The sequence below is a fragment of the Bos mutus genome, chromosome 2 (assembly GCF_027580195.1).
Source record: "Bos mutus isolate GX-2022 chromosome 2, NWIPB_WYAK_1.1, whole genome shotgun sequence".
Taxonomy (NCBI): Eukaryota; Metazoa; Chordata; class Mammalia; order Artiodactyla; family Bovidae; genus Bos; species Bos mutus.
In genome coordinates this window covers 116,530,552-116,551,520 of record NC_091618.1, presented here as the reverse complement: position 1 = coordinate 116,551,520, position 20,969 = coordinate 116,530,552, and the positions used below count along the sequence as shown (strand labels likewise).

General features: G+C 36.7%; 1 protein-coding gene across 2 annotated transcripts in view; it reads right to left on the bottom strand.

Annotated features, from left to right (window-relative positions):
- AGPS (alkylglycerone phosphate synthase) overlaps nucleotides 1–20,969 on the bottom strand; it is a 127,216-nt gene that overhangs the window by 90,740 nt on the left and 15,507 nt on the right. Inside the window, exon 2 of one of the 2 annotated variants that reach the window (XM_070358864.1) lies at nucleotides 3,303–3,392. The exons of the other annotated variant lie outside the window; for it this stretch is intronic. Within the exon in view, the coding sequence (XP_070214965.1) occupies nucleotides 3,303–3,392 (90 nt within the window). The remainder of the gene's footprint in view (nucleotides 1–3,302; nucleotides 3,393–20,969) is intronic. 2 annotated transcript variants of the gene reach the window in all.

The window sequence follows — 20,969 nt, the reverse complement described above, 5'->3', positions numbered from 1 at the left end:
CATTCTATAATGGAAAGAAAACTCTGTGGACACAAATATCCAAGAAGGAAGTGCACATCAAGATTTAACGTGACTACAGTGGTTTGAGACTTCATAATTCTTTCTACCATTTGACTTTCCCTCTGAGGCCTCTCACATGTGAACATTGAGCCCACAATCAACAGTGGCTTTTTTTCTTTTCCTTCTACTCAAAGTTAAAACTGACCAAAGTTATTGGCTTTTTACTCTGCTGGAACAAACTATCTTATGTTTACATACTGGTTTAAATTGTTATTTATGTGCAAATTGTCAAAATGTAAATTAAATATAAATGTTCACACTTTAGAAAAAAAAAGATTTAATGTGACTAAAGACAAAGTAACTCTCACTCTGGGGCAGTGCACAGAAGCAGCAGAATATTAGTAGATGCAACCATCTATCCTGAGACCTAGAGTTCCACAACTGCTAACCAATTTTAAAACTTTTTATAATGAAATAAAACTTTAAAAATTATGCTACTAAAAATACAAAGTGCAGGAAACCCAAACAAATTCTCTCTATTTAATCCCTAACTTATGCTTTGAAAGCTCCAATTAATGTATAACCACTTTTAAAGTCAAAGAATAATGACATCTTTCAAAATTTTTAGTTTATAGAAATCTATAGCATTAGCTCTGAAGTATTGCTTTCTGCTGCTTAAACTCAGGAGGACTCAATTCATTTGTATCTAGAAATAATAAGAACGGCAAGATTATAAATCTACAGGATTATAAACTGTCAAATTACAAATCTGTTCAGAAAATAGACTGTGTTCAGGGAAAATCTTCTTATTTTCCCCTGACATCTATGAAAGCTTATAATTGCTTCTAAATTAATGGCTGGGTTTGAAATGCCAAAGTTAACCTCCCCAAAATATATACAGACAACCAACCACATTCACTCATAAAATTTTTCTACCCTTTTAATGTTCTTGGATCAGAAATGGAGGAACCCCCATAAATTTTCACTGGGAGTCAGTTTCTGGCACCTATGGATTTCCCTTTCTTTTTTTCCAGCTCTGTTATCTTTCTTTCTTGTGGTATTTTATCCATGTTTTCTATGTGGTTATAGAAGGCAACCTTGGAGAAAGAAATGGCAACCCACTCCAGTACTCTTGCCTGGAAAATTCCATGGATGGAGAGTCTGGTAGACTACAGTCCATGTGGTCACAAAGAGTTGGATACGACTGAGCGACTTCACTTACTTACTTATAGAAGGCAAAGGGTCAGTCCACTACAATGCCAGAATAAAAGTCTTCACAAAGAATTTTTAAAACTGGCCTTACAATCTAATATTATTAATACAAATTGGTGAATTGATACTGTGAATACTCAACCTTTCCAGTCAGAAATTTCACTTTCTCTTTTAGGTAAATCACAACCTTCTTATGATTCTGTCCTTTACCCCCACTCTGGAACAACAGGAACTTTAGTCATAGAGTATCTTTTTACAATATGACTAACTCTACTGTAGCAGTGTATAGAGTGTAGAAGGCTCCTATAAAGTGATTCCAGAGACTGGAAAGAGAATAAGATCAATACAATGGATAGTATGATATTTTATCAGCACAGTATAACAGAAATAGCACAAGAATGAACCTTAAAAGCACTTCAGTTTTAATCACAATTTCCCACTGCACAGGTGACCTCAAGTAAGGTGTTTAACCTCCCTCATCCGCAATCTCCTAATTATTTCTAAGAATACATCACTACCCACTTAGGGTTATTTTAAGATAACTCAATAGGAACTCAATAAATAATAGCTATTGTTATCTTAAAGAACATTTGTAAGTGTTTTCTAATTAAAAAAATATTAACCATTATCCCTAGGAGACTAGAGAAAGCTATGATTCAATTCAATCCTGTTTATTATCCTGTCTGTGATAAAGTAATGGTGGGAATTGAGTATTATTCAGTTATTTGGTTTTAGTTATTAAATAATTTATGCAGCACATATTTAACCCTACAGCATTTAAATTCCATCTTCATGTTCACAGAATTACCCTTTGCATAGTGGGTAGCTCAGTGAGAAGCAAAGGTTACCTGTGCAGGCTCTGCCAGTCAGATGTACTCTTGTTTTCTTCCTTCTCCCTCACTGGACTTGGACTCAGGAGGCAACAGTGCAAAAGAAATGAAGCCTTTATGGAATCATTCTGCTTGGAAGGGCAGCAGCACTCTTCCAAAGTCCAAAGTCAACAGAAGAATTCTCTAATTCTACTACAACCTGAACAAAACTTTCTCTCATGATGACTGAATTCCCTCTGCTTTGAATTTATGCTCTCCAAACAATATATAAATTACAAATTTTGCTTTCTATATACCTTAAGATCAGAAAAGGCAATAACAAGTGTTCTACACCCTGAAAAAGAAATAATCTAATCATAAATGAATGCACCGGGGCTCTAATTTTTTTCTAATATCTTATGAGTGTTGCACATATGTCGGCCACATGTAACCTGATCCTTTCTGGAAAAACTGGCAAGTCAAGTGTCAGAACACCCAAAATAAAAGCCAGATCCTAAACAATGGGTATAAGGGTTCATACAGTAAGGTATAAATAGTTGTGACACTTTCTGTGATTAATCATTCACTTAACATACATACACTGCTAACATAAACCACTACAAAGCCACACTACTCCACAGAAAACAGGAGGTTTATGCTTTCAATGGTGCTGGGCACAAAGTGCCTATCTGCTCCTCACATAGAGCGAAGATGCTATGCCTTCAACACCCAAAGATAGAAAAATGAAGGTAATATCTGAGAAGAGAGGAAGTTGGTTTTTCTAAGTTGAAAAGATTCACTCCCCTCCCCCCAAAGATTTTGTAAAGCCATCTCTACATGACAAGTTTCTACTGTATTAGACATTATTCTACTGAAAATATAAACACTCAATCTTTAGATCCTGATTCAAAATACCTATAAAATGACATCTTTGACAATTAGAGAAACGGAATGTGAAATGGATAACCAGGTATTATAAAATTTCTGTTATATTGAGGAGTATGATAACAGTATTATATAATTGGTTTTACCAGGTCCTTTTAAGGGATATATATATATAGATGTTTAGAAGGGACATGACAATGTCAGAATTTGATACACAAAAGAAAAAGAAAAGCATTTATTACAAAGTATTAGTCACTTTTAAACCTAGGGAGAAGCCATTATATTATCTGCTCTACTTTTATGTATGTCTATTATTTAATGTTACATTTGTTATTTATGTTTAAAATTTTTCATAGATATTTAAATAAAAGGAACAAAACAGAATAAACCAGTTACCTTTTCCCAGTCAACTCAATTTGTCCTTTCTTATTGAAGATGAACTTGGAATCATTATATCCCCATCCATTCCATTTCATAACTTCTTGCCTAATAAGCAGAAAAATATATGAGATCTATGCTAAACATCTCAAAACTGAACAGTGCATCACTGACTATTAACTTTCACAATCATTTAATAGAAGACCTTATTCTACTAATATTATGTTGCCTTAAATAAAACAAATATATTAAAAATGTCTGTGCACGAATATTTCTAAATATAGAATCACTGATGGTCAGCACCTGCTTCCTAAAGAGCTACAGCCACTAAATTTAATGCATAAAAAGGAAAAAGGAAGAAAGAAGAATGGAAAAAAATTTTTAAGAGTACACATATGCTTCATTCTGTACATGTTATTGAGTTTGCATTATATAATGGTCTATATGTAATTTCCCGTTCAAATTTCACTTGAACAGGAAACAAATTTCTGCATAAATTAGAAAAATCACAATTATCAATCTTCTGTTAGAATAAAAAATACCAATTTACAAAGTCATTTTCATCAAAATCAATGACTCACCCATCCAATTTTACACATTATAAAAGAAGTAGACAGGCCTGGACCCATGTAGAACACAATAAGCAACCACACTGAAGTACTGTATCAGCATTAATACATATTTTAGCATGGTACCGTAGTACACTTGGGTCACTGAAATAAACTAATGGTGAATCTTCTTATTGCAAATTCAGCGATGCAGTTTATGATGAAAATAGCTGAAGAAAACTCTTGTCTATGAATAAAGTTACTTGCTTCATTAAAATTTCAAAATACATCACAGGAAAAAAATCTATGTGTGGTGATGAATGTTAACTAGATTTATTATGGTGATAAATTCACAATATATATAAATACTGAAACACTATGCTGTATACTTAAAACCAGTATAATGTTACATGTCATGTTTACTTCAATTTTTTTTAAATTTCAAAATAAACAATGATGTACTATTAAAGAGTATCCTAATTCTCCATAATTCTCAAGGAAGAAAATGACAGCTGACAAGCAAATCTTTTATTATAATCATAATTCTTTTCCTGATTCAAAGGTTTTTCAAACAAGTAGAATGCTAACACAATACAACTGAACCAAATACAGTCATTAATAGTGTATGAAATTCCTATCTGTACATAAAATTAAGAAAAGAAGCTAGGAATACGATCTTTAAAATTATAACTGCTATCAATAAAAACTATAGTCACTATACAAAAACAAACTATTCAAAAACATATGCTTTGTTTTCAAAAACATCTTAAACAGTATCAAATCCAGATATTAGATTTGCAGATGTGCCTGTTATAAACTACCACTCAATATTTTCTTCTTATGTCACAATTCTACCCCACAGTAGAGACAGGTTTTGCAAGACAGCTCTTGGAAAAAAATCTCTACAGAAAGATCTACTGTCATATGACTAATACACACTCGTTTTCTTAAGTTTATACAATGTAAAAACAGATTTGGTAATCATTCACTTTGCCTTTTTTAATGATTGCATTCTCTTCACTTCTCTTCATTTTTATGAATATAACTTAGCTAGTATTTTTATATTTCCATAAGAGAATATGGAGATTTTAGCTACATCTTTACTTAATATTTTATAATGTGTGCATAAATTTTTATATATGAAATGATTTTATTAGTGAATTTAAACATTTGCCAGGAAATCACGCTATAAAATAGTAGTTTGGTATTACACAAAATAAATGCAAAAAGAGCAATACAGTCATTTTGCCTTGATATTACAATCATTAGCCATGGGAAATTATTTCACTACAGATCATGGATTTGGCATGTTTACACAGCTTAACAATGAACATCATTTTCCTTAAAAATTATACTTAGAATTTAAAAAACTTATCCCCAGATGGCCTCAAAGTAAAAAGCTAAATGTGATTACATGTGTTCACTCTTAACACTTCACAAGAAAAATTAATCGAGGTAAGCAGGAAATATCTGTTGCTGTATACTGAGAAATGAAGACATACTCAAGAGTCTGGAAATGAAATTCTCAGTTGGGTAATATCCTAAAGAACTTCCAAGCTTTCAACTATAGGCTAAGGTACCTTTTTCTCTTTTTTTCATTTCAATCAGAAATTCTACCTATGATATAGGCGTACCATATTCATACCAATTTTTGGAGGCTTCCCAGAAGTTGAAATAAAGGCATTTGTAATGCATTTGTGCCCCCCCCCAAAAAAATACAAGCCTATGTTGCTAAAATACTATATAATTAAAATCTATGTTAGCTCAAAACCAATCTTCTATTATTTTCAAAGTATTCCACATGTTAAATAAAAAGTAAGCAAATTTCCTAGGCTTCTGGTTTTAAACTTTTACACATATGTCCTTTCAAATGATTAATATTTCCTAAGACACTTACAGACAACTATGAGTACCTTAAACTTTAAAATAACTTCTTATGTAGAAGAATGTATTGAGAACACTGAAGGCCATTACAGTATTAACATTTTAAAAATTAAAGCAAAACTTTACATAGTCATAGAATTCGAAAACTACAAAGGTCCTTAGAAACTATCGAGTTCAAGTGCCTATTTCTCAGATAAAGAAATGTGAGCCCCATGGAACATACTCCAGGACAGATCACATCTTGGGTCACAAATCAAACTTTAGTAAATTTAAGAAAATTGAAATCATATCCAGCATCTTCTCTGACCACAACACTATGCAACTAGGTATCAATTACAAGAAAAAAACTGTAAGAAACACAAACACATGAAGATTAGACAACACATTTCTAAATAACCAACAGGTCACTGAAGAGATCAAAAGGGAAATAAAAAATTTTCTAGAAACAAATGACAATGAAAACATGACAACGCAAAACCTATGGGATGCAGCAAAAGCAGTTCTAAGGAGGTTTATAGCAATACAATCCTACCTCAAGAAACAAGAAAAACATCGAACAGATAACCCAACTTTACACGTAAAACAACTGGAAAAAGAAGAACAAAAAAACCCCAAAATTAGTAGAAGGAAAGAAATTTTAAAGATCTGAGCAGAAATAAATTAAAAAGAAATGAAAGAAACAATAGTAAAAATTAATAAAACTAAAAGCTGGTTCTTTGAGGAGATAAAATTGACAAGCCTTTAGCCAGACTCATCAAGAAAAAAAGAGAGAAGAATCAAATCAACAAAATTAGAAATGAAAAAGGGGAGGTTACAATGGACAATGGAGAAATACAAAGGGTTATAAGAGACTATTATGAACAATATGGGAATAAAATGGATAACCTGGAAGAAATGGACAGAGTCTAGAAAAGTTCAATCTTAGAAAAGTTAGAACTTGAACTTAGAAAAGTTCAAGACTGAACCAGGAAGAAACAGAAATTATGAACAACCCAATTACAAGCACTGAAATTGAAGCTGTGATCAAAAATCTCCCAAAAAACAAAAGCCCAGGACCAGATGAATTCACAGGAGAATTCTATCAAACATTTAGAGAGAGCTAAAAAACATCTATTTCTGATTTATTGACTATGCCAAAGCCTTTGACTGTGTGGATCACAAGAAACTGGAAAATTCTGAAAGAGATGGGAATACCAGACCACCTGATCTGCCTCTTGAGAAATCTATATGCAGGTCAGGAAGCAACAGTTAGAACTGGACATGGAACAACAGACTGGTTCCAAATAGGAAAAAGAGTACGTCAAGGCTGTATATTGCCACCCTGCTTATTTAACTTCTATGCAGAGTACATCATGAGAAACGCTGGACTGGAAGAAGCACAAGCTGGAATCAAGATTGCCAGGAGAAATATCAATAACCTCAGATATGCAGATGACACCACCCTTATGGCAGAAAGTGAAGAGGAACTCAAAAGCCTCTTGATGAAAGTGAAAGTGGAGAGTGAAAAAGTTGGCTTAAAGCTCAACATTCAGAAAACGAAGATCATGGCATCTGGTCCCATCACTTCACGGCAAATAGATGGGGAAACAGTGGAAATAGTGGCAGACTTTATTTTTTTGGGCTCCAAAATCACTGCAGATGGTCATAAAATTAAAAGACATTTACTCCTTGGAAGGAAAGTTATGACCAACCTAGATAACATATTCAAAAGCAGAGACATTACTTTGCCAACAAAGGTCCATCTAGTCAAGGCTATGGTTTTTCCAGTGGTCATATATGGATGTGAGAGTTGGACTGTGAAGAAAGCTGAGTGCTGAAGAATTGATGCTTTTGAACTGTGGTGTTGGAGAAGACTCTTGAGAGTCCCTTGGACTGCAGGGAGATCCAACCAGTCCATTCTGAAGGAGACCAGTCCTGGGTGTTCATTTGAAGGACTGATGCTGAGGCTGAAACTCCAATATTTTGGCCACCTCATGAGAAGAGTTGACTCATTGGAAAAGACCCTGATGATGGGAGGGATTGGGGGCAGGACAACAGAGGATGACATGGCTGGATGGCATCACCAACTTGATGGACATGAGTTGTGGTAAATTCCAGGAGTTGCTGATGGACAAGGAGGTCTGGCCATGCTGCGATTCATGGGGTCGCAAAGAGTTGGACACGAGTGAGCGACTGAACTGAACTCAATGCCTATCCTTCTAAAACTCTTTCAAAAAATTGCAGAGAAAGGAACACTTCCAAACTCATTCTACGAGGCCACCATCACCCTGATACCAAAACCAAACAAAGACAACACAAAAAAAGAAAACTACAGGCCAACATCCCTGATGAACATACATGCAAAAATCCTCAACAAAATTTTAGCAAACAGAATTCAGCAACTCATCAGAAAGCTCATACACCATGATCAAGCTGGATTTACTCCAGGAATGCAAGGATTCTTCAATATATGTAAATCAAGCAATATGATACACTATATTAACAAATTGAAAGATAAAAACTATATTGTCATCTCACTAGATGCAGAAAAAGCCTTTGACAAAATTCAGCACCCATTTATGATTAAAATTCTTAAAAAAATGGGCACAGAAGGAACCTACCTCAACATAGTAAAGGCCATATATGATAAGCCTGCAGCAAACATTATTCTCAATGGTGAAACACTGAAAGCATTTCCCCTAAGATCAGGAACAAGACAAGGGTGTCCACTTTCACCACCATTGTTCAACATAGTTCTGGAAGTCCTAGCTACAGCAATCAGAGAAGAAAAAGAAATAAAAAGGAATCCATGTCAGAAAAGAAGAAGTAAAGTTCTCACTGTTTGCAGGTGACACGATACTGTACATAGAAAACCCTAAAGATAGTATCAGAAAATTACTAGAGCTAATCAGTGACTTTAGCAAAGTTGTGGGATACAAAATCAATATTCAGATATCATTTGCATTTCTATATACTAACAATGAAAAAATCAGAAAAAGAAATTCAGGAATCAATCCCATTCACCATTGCAACAAAAAGAATTAAATATCTAGGAATAAACTTACCTAAGGAGACAGAAGAACTGTACACAGAAAATTATGACACTGATGAAAGAAATCAAAGATGACATAAACAGATGGAGAGATATGCCATGTTCCAGGGTAGGAAGAATCAATATTGTGAAAATGACTACACTACCATATGTAATCTACAGATTCAATGCAATCCCTATCGAATTACCAATGGCATATTTCACAGAGCTAGAACAAAAAATTTCACAATTCATATGGAAACACAAAAGACCCCAAATAGCCAAAGCAGTCTTGAGAAAGAAGAATGGAGCTGGAGGAATCAAGCTGCCTGACTTCAGGTTATACTACAAAGCTACAGTCATCAAGACAGTATGGTACTGGCACAAAAACAGAAATACAGACCAATGGAACAAGATAGAAAACCCAGAAATAAACCCATGCACCTCCGGGTCCCTTATTTTTGACAAAGGAGGCAAGAATATACAATAAGGCAAAGACAGCCTCTTCAATAAATGATGCTGGGAAAACTGGACAGCTACATTTAAAGGAATGAAATTAGAACACTTTCTAACACCAAACACAAAGATAAACTCAAAATGGATTAAAGACTTAAATATAAGTCCAGAAACTATAAAACTCTTAAGAGGAAAACACAGGCAGAACACTCGATGACATAAATCAAAGCAAGATCCTCAATGACCCATCTCCTAGAGTAACAGAAATAAAAACAAAAGTAAACAAGTGGGACCTGATTAAACTTAAAAGCTTTTGCACAGCAAAGGAAACTATAAGCAAGGTGAAAAGACAACCCTCAGAATGGGAAATAGCAAATGAACAACCAACAAAGGATTAATTTCCAAAATATACAAGCAGTTCATACAACTCAATGCCAGAAAAACAAACAACCCAATCAAAAAGTGGGAAAAAGACTTAGACTTTTTTCCAAAGACATACAGATGGCTAACAAACACAGGAAAAGATGCTCAAGATCGCTCATTATTAGAGAAATGCAAATCAAAACTACAATGGGTAATCACCTCACAACAGTCTGAATGGCCCTCCTTAAAAAATCTACAAACAATAAATGCTGGAAACGGTGTGGAATGCTCTTGCACTGTTGGTGGGAATGTAAATTGATACAGCCACTATGGAAGACGGTATGGAGACTCCTTTAAAAATTAGGAATAAAACCACCACTGCTGCTGCTGCTAAGTTGCTTCAGTTGTGTCCGACTCTGTGCGACCCCATAGACGGCAGCCCACCAGGCTTCCCCGTCCCTGAGATTCTCCAGGCAAGAACACTGGAGTGGGTTGCCATTTCCTTCTCCAATGCATGAAAGTGAAAACTGAAAGTGAAGTCACTCAGTTGTGTCCGACTCTAGCGACCCCATGGACTGCAGCCCACCAGGCTCCTCCGTCCATGGGATTTTCTAGGCAAAAGTACTGGAGTGGGGTGCCATTGCCTTCTCTGAAAACCACCACATGACCCAGCAATCCCACCCCTAGGCATATACCCTGAGGAAACCAAAACTGAAAAAGACACATGCATACCATTGTTCATTGCAGCTCTATTTACAACAGCTAGAACATGGAGGCAACCTAGATGCCCATCGACAGATGAATGGATAAAGAAGCTATGGTGCATACACACAATGGAATACTACTCAGCCATAAAAAGGACTGCATTTGATTCTGTTCTGATGAGGTGGATTAACCTAGAACCTATTATACAGAGTGAAGAGAGTCAGAAAGAGAAAGATAAATATTATATTCTAATGCACATATATGGAATCTAGAAAAATGGTACTGAAGAATTTATTTACAGGGCAGCAATGGAGAAACATATATGGACATGGGGAGAGGGTGAGATATATGGAAAGAGTAACACAGAAACTTACATTACCATATGTAAAATAGATAGCCAACAGGAATTTGCTTTATGGCTTGGGAAACTCAAACAGCGGCTCTGTATCAATCTAGAGGGGTGGGATGGGGCAGGAGATGGGAGGGAGGTTCAAAAGGGAGGGGACAAATGTATGCCTCTGGCTGATTCATGTTGAGGTTTGACAGAAAACAACAAAATTCTGTAAAGCAATTATCCTTCAATAAAAAAATAAATTTAAAAATAATGCGTGCCCAGAGAAGAGCTCATGATTACACAGCTACGTTAACTGTGAACACCAGAAAGTGAACTCTCAGTCCTGTCATGCTTCCTCTTCAGGCATGTAATATTTGAAAACTACTAAGTCATGCTCTCAGGTAACCAAAATGGTTTAAAGGAAACTCTTCTTCATCACATTAACATTTTTCTAAATACTATTACATGTTATTATTATAGTCATTCTTCTGCATTTGACCTAAAGGAAAACATTTTAAAAATCAAGGAATCTGGTTGTATTAGTACACCCAATGACTTATAGTCTCTTTATCTACTGGGATAATGAATTCTGCCATTCAGAATAATGACTCCAAAGCACTAAAAAACTGAAATGGATAATGATCAAAGAATCAACTTTCCGTAAGATTCAAATAAAAGAATTCAATTCTCAACTAACCACAGAGATTAATTAATCAGACTGATCTCTCAGACTTGCCAATTTTTAGAGCTAACTACAAATTTAATGTCTTCAAAATATAAGACCTCCCTCTTTCTGCCAAGAAAAAAGAAAACCTGGATCAATTTTACTACACACACACACACACACACACAAATCCAATGTTTTACACATTGATATATGGGACCATAGTGCGTCCCAGGTGGCACAGTGGTAAAAAAAATCTGCCTGCCAATGCAAGAGATGTCAAAGACACAGGTTTGATCCTTGGGTTGAAAAGATCCCCTGGAGAAGGAAATGGCAACCCACTTCAATATTCTTGCCTGGAAAACTGCCTGGACAGAGAAGCCTGGTGGACTACAATCCACAGGGTCGCACACCATCGAAGATGACTGAGCACAAACACACAGATCTGACCACGGTATCAAACAGTGAAATAGCACAGTATTAGCTGGATTAACAAAAGAAAAAGGAGACACTGAAATACCATTACACGCACACAAGGTGGCAGTGTTCTCCCATGCTGCACATACTCGGTGGCCTGCGCTTCCAAATGCTGTTTTTGCAAAATTTTTAACTGAAATTTAGGGTTAGCATTATCTTTGTCAAAACCATACAACTCCTTCTCAAAACGGGAAGTTTTCGATTTTTAAGTCTCTGTATAAACATAGATTAATAGTAACATTACTATTTCTCTATTAGTGATAAATTGAAAGAATCTTGATATAAATGTATATTTCCTATCATTAGTATTTCTAATCATGATAGTTTTCATTGGAAAATATGCTTTGGGCTATTTTTATTAAATGTAAGCAACAACAAAAAAAGTTCAGCTAGCTTGATAACTAAAAATATATACATATATATTTCCAATATAACTCCAATAGTCAAAAAATACAAGATTCTTTACTGCTCAGTTCAGATAAAAACCAAAATTTTCCCTATATTTTCTAACTTAAACAATGAGAAAAACATCATATGATATCACTTTTGAAAAATAAAAACTAAAGTATGAAACTTAAGCCCCAATGCTGAATTTCTAACTAACCAAGCTCAGGATCAGTTAAATTCAAATCAATTCCACATGTATTATAATATTAAGACGTTAAAATTTTTTTTTAGTCTTTCAAGGTTATTTTTATACTACTTAAAATCCTTACCTGGTAATGTGTTTAATTATTTTAAAACCCAAATAATCTAAAGAAAATCATGAAAGTGAAGTAAAAGATAAGTGTTGAGAAAGATACCAAGATTTAATAAATATTTCCCTGAAAAGATATGTTACCAAAAAACCTATAAATGAAACATATTCCTACTAGCTTCTCTTTTTTTTAATAAAAATCAGAAATTATTTCATTCATGCAAGTTCAGTACATGATACAATTGGTTGATGAATATTCCTACTTTACACAGGATCTATATTCGGTGTAGGTAAAGATTATCTGTAACCTTTATTTTTTATTCCTAGTAGGTTTTATTTTAAAAAATTGAAGCTGAGGTCCCATTAAAAATATAAAGGCCTAATGAGGGGAGAAATCTGCAGAACACCATTTACTTGTAAATTTAATTTAAAATGTATATGATTTATAACACATTTAAAATCATGTTAATATTTAGTCTACAAGTCCTACAAAATTATTTCTAAAAACTCAACAGCAAAACACCCATACAACTATTTACGATGCTTATTGTCTAGATCTAAGAGTGCAACTAATCCCCTTTCAAATGTTGCTGCTGCTAAGTCCCTTCAGTCATGTCCGACTGTGAGATCCCATAGAGGGCAGCCCACCAGGCTCCTCTGTCCCTGGGACTCTCCAGGCAAGAATACTGGAGTGGGTTGCCATTTCCTTCTCCCCCCATTCAAATAATTATTAATCTAAGTAGCTTAGCTATATGGAGGAGAAAATGGCAACCCACTCCAGTATTCTTGCCTGAAGAATCCCACAGACAGAGGAGCCTGGTGGGCTGCCGTCTATGGGGTTGCACAGAGTCAGACAGAGCTGAAGTGACTTAGCAGCAGCAGCTTAGCTATAAGTATAATAATTTATGTACTATAAAATGCAAGCCCCTTTACAAAAAAGAACTGTTAATTCACTAAGTTATATCGACTCTTTGTGACCCCATGGACTGTAGACCCCAGGCTCCTCTGTCCATGGGATTTCCCAGGCAAGAATACTGGAGTGGGTTGCCATTTCTTTCTCCAGGGGATCTACCTCACCCAGGGATCGAACCCAGGTCTCCTGCATTGGCAGGAGGATTCTTTACCGCTGAGCCACCAGGAAAAAAACCACAAAAAAGAACAGAAAAAATCAAATAGAAAATGTAGGTAACCACCACTTAATTTACACTGCTACAAATCTCCCAGTTCTAAGACTGTTAAAAAAATTTAACTTAAAAAGATAAATGCCATCAGACTTTGAAAGCCTAATACTGTCAAATACCTGAACCACAAAATATTTCCTCTTGCCCTGATATAAAACTCATTAACTCTTCTAACTATACTTCTATTTCCTACAGAGAAAAACTGGCCTACTGAAGTGGCCAGGAGGCTTGACAATTTTTTCATCATGAGTTATCTACTGGCACTTCAACTTTTGGTCACTAGTGAAGGAAGTTAACACAAGTCAAACTATCTAAGTACAATTAATTCTGGGACCCTAAGAAGATCAGGTTTCTGAACAGGTCAACAAGATAACAGTGCGTTCTCCTTGCAAAGCCTGGATATTATCATGCAACCCTTTGAACTTCAATATGAATTTCAATCTTCCTATAATATACCCTAAATTAAAACTTTACCTGCCATAATAAAAATCTGGCCCCTCCATGTAATGAGTCAGTTTTATAACTTTAGCCTGTGTGATAGTGTAAATGGGATTAAGATTTTGGACACAGGAAGTTGTCAGCAAGAACATGGAAAAGAGGAACTAGTAAGCATTACTGGTAAACCACTCCATAGAGCAATGGTGTGCTAACTTTTTGTATGTAATGTCATTTTCATGGCTCAGCTATACAACCCCTGGGTATACTTTGGGGAGGAATTCACACATAGTTCCATCAGGAAACATGTGTGATATAGTCTCCAGAGTATTATTTGTAAGAATAGCTGGAGGCAACCACTGGCAAAATGAGTGAGTAGTAAGTAAATGCCCTGAAATATTGAGTTGGCCAGAAAGTCTGTTCAGTTTTTCCTGTAAGATACTAATGGAAAAACCTGAACGAACCTTTTGGCCAACCCAATACTATGCAGCAATGAGAAGCAGAGAGGTACACAGATACACTCAATATATACAGAAATATGAAGGTTTTTTTAACAGTAGTGAATGCAAAAGGAGAAACAATATGATCTATAGCATAACACCATTTAGGCAAATTAAAAATACACACACTAAATAATGCTACATATTTTATAAAACATATATACACATATTTAAGAATATTCAAGAGTACCCGTGGGAAAGGGGAGATGGGATTAGAAATCAGAGACTGAGGAAATAAAGATAAGAGTTCTCACAATTGTTCATAGGCAAATGCCATGAACTTAAAAAGTGTGATTGCCACAACTCTGAACCTGAAGCAAATACGTAGCTCAATCCTTTGAGTCTCAGTGCAGTTCTCTATGTTCCAAGAAAACAATCCTTCCTTTGACATACATACAGAAATTCCATGATGGTTCATTATAAAACTCATTGCTGGTTTACTTAGCAATCTCTACAAGTTGCAGTTTTCTTTTTAAATGACAGAATTCCATTACAAATGAGTCAGCATCAAATATACAGCAAATCACATACATATTTAATTTCCTACAGTCAACTCTTTTTATATAAAGTTTGCAAGACTCTGGTACTATGAAGCAACTTTTTAAGACCTGAATTCAAAGGCCAAAAGTTAATGTCCCTAATGTCCAATTCCTATTATACTCGATATAAATTAATGAATAGAGGAAAAAGAAATATACAGTTGTGGGGGAAATCCTTAGAGGCACAAAGAGGCCTGGGGTAAATAAAGCAAGGCCAGAGTCACCCCTCGAGCGAACCTGGATTCATTATTCATTGCAGTCTCCTTGGATATGTTTCCTTACCCCCACACTTGTCTTGTTCAGTTCAGTTCAGTCGCTCAGTCGTGTCCAACTCTTTGCAACCCCATGAATCGCAGCACGCCAGGCCTCCCTGTCCATCACCAACTCCTGGAGTGTACTCAAACTCACGTCCATCGAGTCAGTGATGCCATCCAGCCATCTCATCCTCTGTCGTCCCCTTTTCCTCCTGCCCCCAATCCCTCCCAGCATCAGAGTCTTTTCCAATGAGTCAACTCTTTGCATGAGCTGGCCAAAGTATTGGAGTTTCAGCTTTAGCATCATTCCTTCCAAAGAACACCCAGGACTGATCTCCTTTAGAATGGACTGTTTGGATCTTCTTGAGAAGACTCTCAGAGTCTTCTCCAACATCACAGTTCAAAAGCATCAATTCTTCAGCGCTCAGCCTTCTTCACAGTCCAACTCTCACATCCATACATGATCACAGGAAAAACCATAGCCTTGACTAGACGGACCTTTGTTGGCAAAGTAATGTCTCTGCTTTTGAATATGCTATCTATGTTAGTCATAACTTTCCTTCCAAGGATTAGCGTCTTTTAATTTCATGGCTGCAATCACCATCTGCAGTGATTTTGGAGCCCCAAAAAATAAAGTCTGACACTGTTTCCACTGTTGCCCCATCTATTTCCCATGAGGTGACGGGACCAGATACCATGATCTTAGTTTTCTAAATGTTGAGCTTTAAGGCAACTTTTTCACTCTCCTCTTTCACTTTCATCAAGAGGCTTTTTAGTTCCTCCTCACTTTCTGCCATAAGGGTGGTGTCATCTGCATATCTGAGGTTATTGATATTTGTCCCAGCAATCTTGATTCCAGCTTGTGCTTCTTCCAGCCCAGCGTTTCTCATGATGTACTCTGCGTATAAGTTAAATAAACAGGGTGACAATATACAGCCTTGAGTACTCCTTTTGTACCCTACCATATTCTACCAACTGGAAATTCATTATTGTTTGAATTGAATTGTTTCAATTTGTTTGAATTGTTTCAATTTGTTGAATTCTTTCATTTCCATATTGAAAATGGAAACACAGACTATCAGTCATTCATACCTATGGTAGTATAATTTCCAAGTATTTTGTCCTAGAGGGTCTGGCAACCCACTCCAGTACTCTTGCCTAGAGAATCCCACTGACAGAGGAGTCTGGTGGGGTACAGTCCGTAGGGCCGCAGAGTCAAGACACGATTAAAGCGACTTAGCAGCAGCAGCAGCGCGCACACATACACGCAAACTTGCTATCTGCCATTCTGAAGACCTGGAAAGGCACGATCATTCTACTGTTCACTCTCCATGTATCGGTCTATGTAACTGAGGAAAACAGCCCAAATCTGTATCAGGAAATTGTCTCAGCAAAAGACAAAGAACAAAGATATACTTCCCTTGACTATGTGTGCTCCCTGAACTATACTTCAAATTTGTTTTATCCACTGTCCACTTGTGATCTAATCAATGTGGCAATTTAGGTAATCAATTCCAGAATTTCTCTACAATGAGCTAGGAAAATGTCACTTAACTTTCGTTGCTCTCTCCAGTTTGCTAGAAAATAGAAGAGGAACTTTATCACAAGCTTATTATACTGACCAACCTGTAAGTGACCAAAGGCCATTTATGCTACAGCCTTTCATTTTTGCAAAAACTATAAAACCAAACAAGACAGTATGAATGTCTCTAAAAATCTGTATGTCATTTTACCATGAAAACCAAGCCTCTGAGTTTCCTTTCTTCGCTGTCCTCCAGGGGACAACTCAATACCTTGACAAGACCTTCAAAAGGCCAAGACTGGAGTCCACATCTGCTTGATATATGTGGTATTCTAGCTGTAAAAAGTGTTGTTTTTTTTTTTTAAACTTAAAATAGTAACAATAATAAGCAGCAGCCCCTTCTACTTTAAATGACAAGTAGTTGGGATTGTTATCTTTGCTTCTGGCAAACCCACAGAAAAAAATGAACACCACAAAGTTTAGGGGAGAGAAAAGGAAATACTAAAATCTGGACCCAATCACAACCATAGAGGTTCTCAAACTTCTTGGGAGTATAAATATTACCTTAGGTGTTCATTTTAAAATCAGAGTCCTGATGTGGAGAAAAGGGAACCCTCATGCAGTGTTGGTAGGAATATAAATGGTGTGGCCATTATGGAAAACAGTGTGGAAGTTCCTCAAAAAAAATAAAAATAGAATTACCATATGCTCCTAAAATTCTACTCCTAAGTATTTATCCAAAGAAAATAAAAACACTAATTTGAAAAAAGATGTTTCACTGCATTATTGTTTACAATAATGTATGTTCACTGCATTATTATTTATAATGGCCAAAATTGTAGCCAACACCTACAGAGACGTGACTGACATACATACAATGGAATATAATTCAGCCACAAAATAGAATGAAATCTTGCTATCTGCAGCAACATGCACAGACCTAGAGGGTATTATCTTAAGTGAAATAAGTCAGAGAAAGACAAATACTGTATGATTTCACTTATATGTGGGAATCTAAAAGACAAAACAAATAAAGTCACAGCAACAGAGTCATGGGTACAGAGAACAAACAGGTGGTTGTCAGAGGGGAGATGGATGGAGGGATGAGAAACAGGTGAGGGAGATTAAGAGGTACAAACTTCTAGTTACAAAATAAATGAGTCACAGGTATGAAATGTACAGTATGGGGAATATAGCCAGTAATAATACAAATGATTTAAAACCAAGTTGCTCTCACCCAAACTATCAAAATCAGAAGGGACTGGAATTGAAGGAAAGGAGCAAAAAAGAAAAACCTTACACTCACTCCATTACAGGAGAGGATCGACCTGAGGAGAGTTTTGTAACAAAATAGGGCAGCAAGAGGACAAAGTGGGGGCATTCCCTCTGTGGAAGACAGAAGGGAGAACAGGAAACGGAGATTTGGTTACAGGACAGAGGAGGTGGACAGATCTATATCCAAGTTTTATAATGGGTTACACTGGAAGGGGGAATGAAAGCTATACAGAGACAATATTTACTGATCCAAATTCTGCAAAGTTGATCTCTTATGGAAATTTTCCTAGTTAATACTTATTAAAAGGGTTACAAAGCATAAAAATTAAGACAATGATTTATCAGATAATTTGTCTTCAGAATAATACCTTTGTTCACATTCCAATATATTCCAAGGCCACATACCAAGTAGAAGCAGCAGTGGGCCATGACTCCTAAGAGCAATGGAAAAAAGCTGCGAAGTGAGAAGAGCTCAAGGGTGACCAACATGTGCATGACCCTGACCAGCAGCTTCCCATGTAGCATGAGAAACTGCTGATGCTGTCTACTCTTCGGCTTCTTCCTTTCCTCTCTAATGCATCAGTCAGTTCCATCGTTCAGTAGTGTCCTACTCTTTGTGACCCCACGGAATGCAGCATGCCAGGCTTTCCTGTCCATCACCAATTCCCAGAGCTTACTCAAACATATGTCCATCGAGTTGGTGATGCCATCCAATCTTCTCATCCTCTATCGTCCCCTTCTCTTCCTGCCTCAATCTTTCCTACCACCAGGGTCTTTTCCCATAAGTCAGTTCTTCGCATCAGGTGGCCAAAGTATTGGAGTTTCAGCTTCAGAATCAGTCCTTCCAATGAATATTCAGAACTGATTTCCTTTAGGATGGACTGGTTGGATCTCCTTGCAGCCTCCAAGGGACTCTCAAGAGTCTTCTCCAACACCACAGTTCAAAAGCATCAATTCTTTGGCACTCAGCTTTCTTTATGATCCAACTCTCACATCCATACATGACTACTGGAAAAACCAAAGCTTTGATAGACGGAACTTGGTCAGCAAAGTAATGTCTCTGCTTTTTATATGCTGTCTAGGCTGGCCATTGTTTTTCTTCCAAGGAGCAGTCGTCTTTTAATTTCATGGCTGCCGTCACCATCTGCGGTGATTTTGGAGCCCAGCAAAATAAAGTGTCACTGTTTCCACCTTTAATGCATAAAGTGACATTTATTAGAAATCTGTTTTTGCTATTAAAATGCCATGGTCTCCACTGAGGACTTCCTACTGCTTGCTGTGTTTCCACCTTCAGAAACTATTTCAGCACAAGGTCCTATTACTCCTTTCTATACAATTTACTTCAGTAGTAATAGTATCGCCTAATGCTGCTGCTGAGTCACGTCAGCCGTGTCCGACTCCATGCGACCCCATAGACGGCAGCCCACCAGGCTCCCCCATCCCTGGGATTCTCCAGGCAAGAACACTGGAGTGGGTTGCCATTTCCTTCTCCAATGCATGAAAGTGAAAAGTGAAAGTGAAGTCGCTGAGTCGTGTCCAACTCTTCGGGATCCCATGGACTGCAACCCACCAGGCTCCTCTGTCCATGGGATTCTCCAGGCAAGAGTACTGGAGTGGGTTGCCAGTGCCTTCTCCCACATAAAGCTGTAAAGCTAAACTTTCCCAAGTGAAATGAAGTCGTTCAGTCGTGTCCAACCCTTTGCGACCCCATGGACTGTAGCCTCCATCCATGGGATTTTCCAGGCAAGATTACTGGAGTGGGTTGCCATTTCCTTCTCCAGAGGATCTTCCTGACCCAGGGATTGAACCCGGGTCTCCTGTATTGGAGGCAGACGCTTTACCATCTGAGCCACAGGGGAAGTCCTAATAATTATCTCATTTCCTTCTCACCTCAATCCAACGATGTAGGCGTTATTATCTCTATTTAAGTCATGAGAAAACAGGCTGAGAGCCAGTAAGTTTTCCAGGGTCACATAAACAGGACACTTCACAATGAGGACTTAAGTCTTGGTCTTCTGACTCCAACACTCCTTAACTATCAAGCTGTGATTTCAACTTCGCAGTATGTTTAAATTTTTCAAAATAATATGTTGGGAGAAAAAGGAAACTGCTGACAGTATAATCCTTAAAGCGTATCTCCTCATATAGAGGGATTTGCCCAAACAGTAAGTACGAGCCAACTGAGTAAGTATGGCCTAAGTGACGAACACTATCACTTTTTTTCAGACAGTATTTACTGATAACCATAAGCAGTTTAAATTTGCACATCTAAGCTAGTTGCTTCACATCTCTCTCCTCCTCATTACCTCAGAGAACCAGAGTTAAGAAAAGTTTCCTAGGCTTCCTATGGTCATGTTTTGGTTTCTCCTTAGCAACCCAGGACAAAACATATAATTTCTTTTTATCTGAATTTCTAGAAAGTTGCTTTCTTAAACTATAAGATTGAAATCAGCTCAAACATGACAGCAGTCATTCTCCTAGGATTCCAATAATGTCCAATTCTTCATTTTTGGTCAAAGTAAAAGCTCCAGAACTACATGTTACGTTGCGTGATACTTAACAGTATTTTTTTAGAATTACTGTTCATATGAGAAATCATGGGGAAGAGGTAACAAACCCAGTGTGCCCTTTCCTCAATTCTCAAAAACGAAAAGATCCCCAAAACAATAATCCTGAAGCCTAGTGTCAAATACACAAAGGTTTTCCAGAGAATGGTACGAGATGTGGAAGTCAGAAAATATAATGTGAGTAAGAGACCTTGCCTAAAACAAAAGAGATAGGAAAATTAGAAGTCAAGATTTTAAAGGTGCAGACTTTAAACAGTGGTTGGAGGCAGGATGT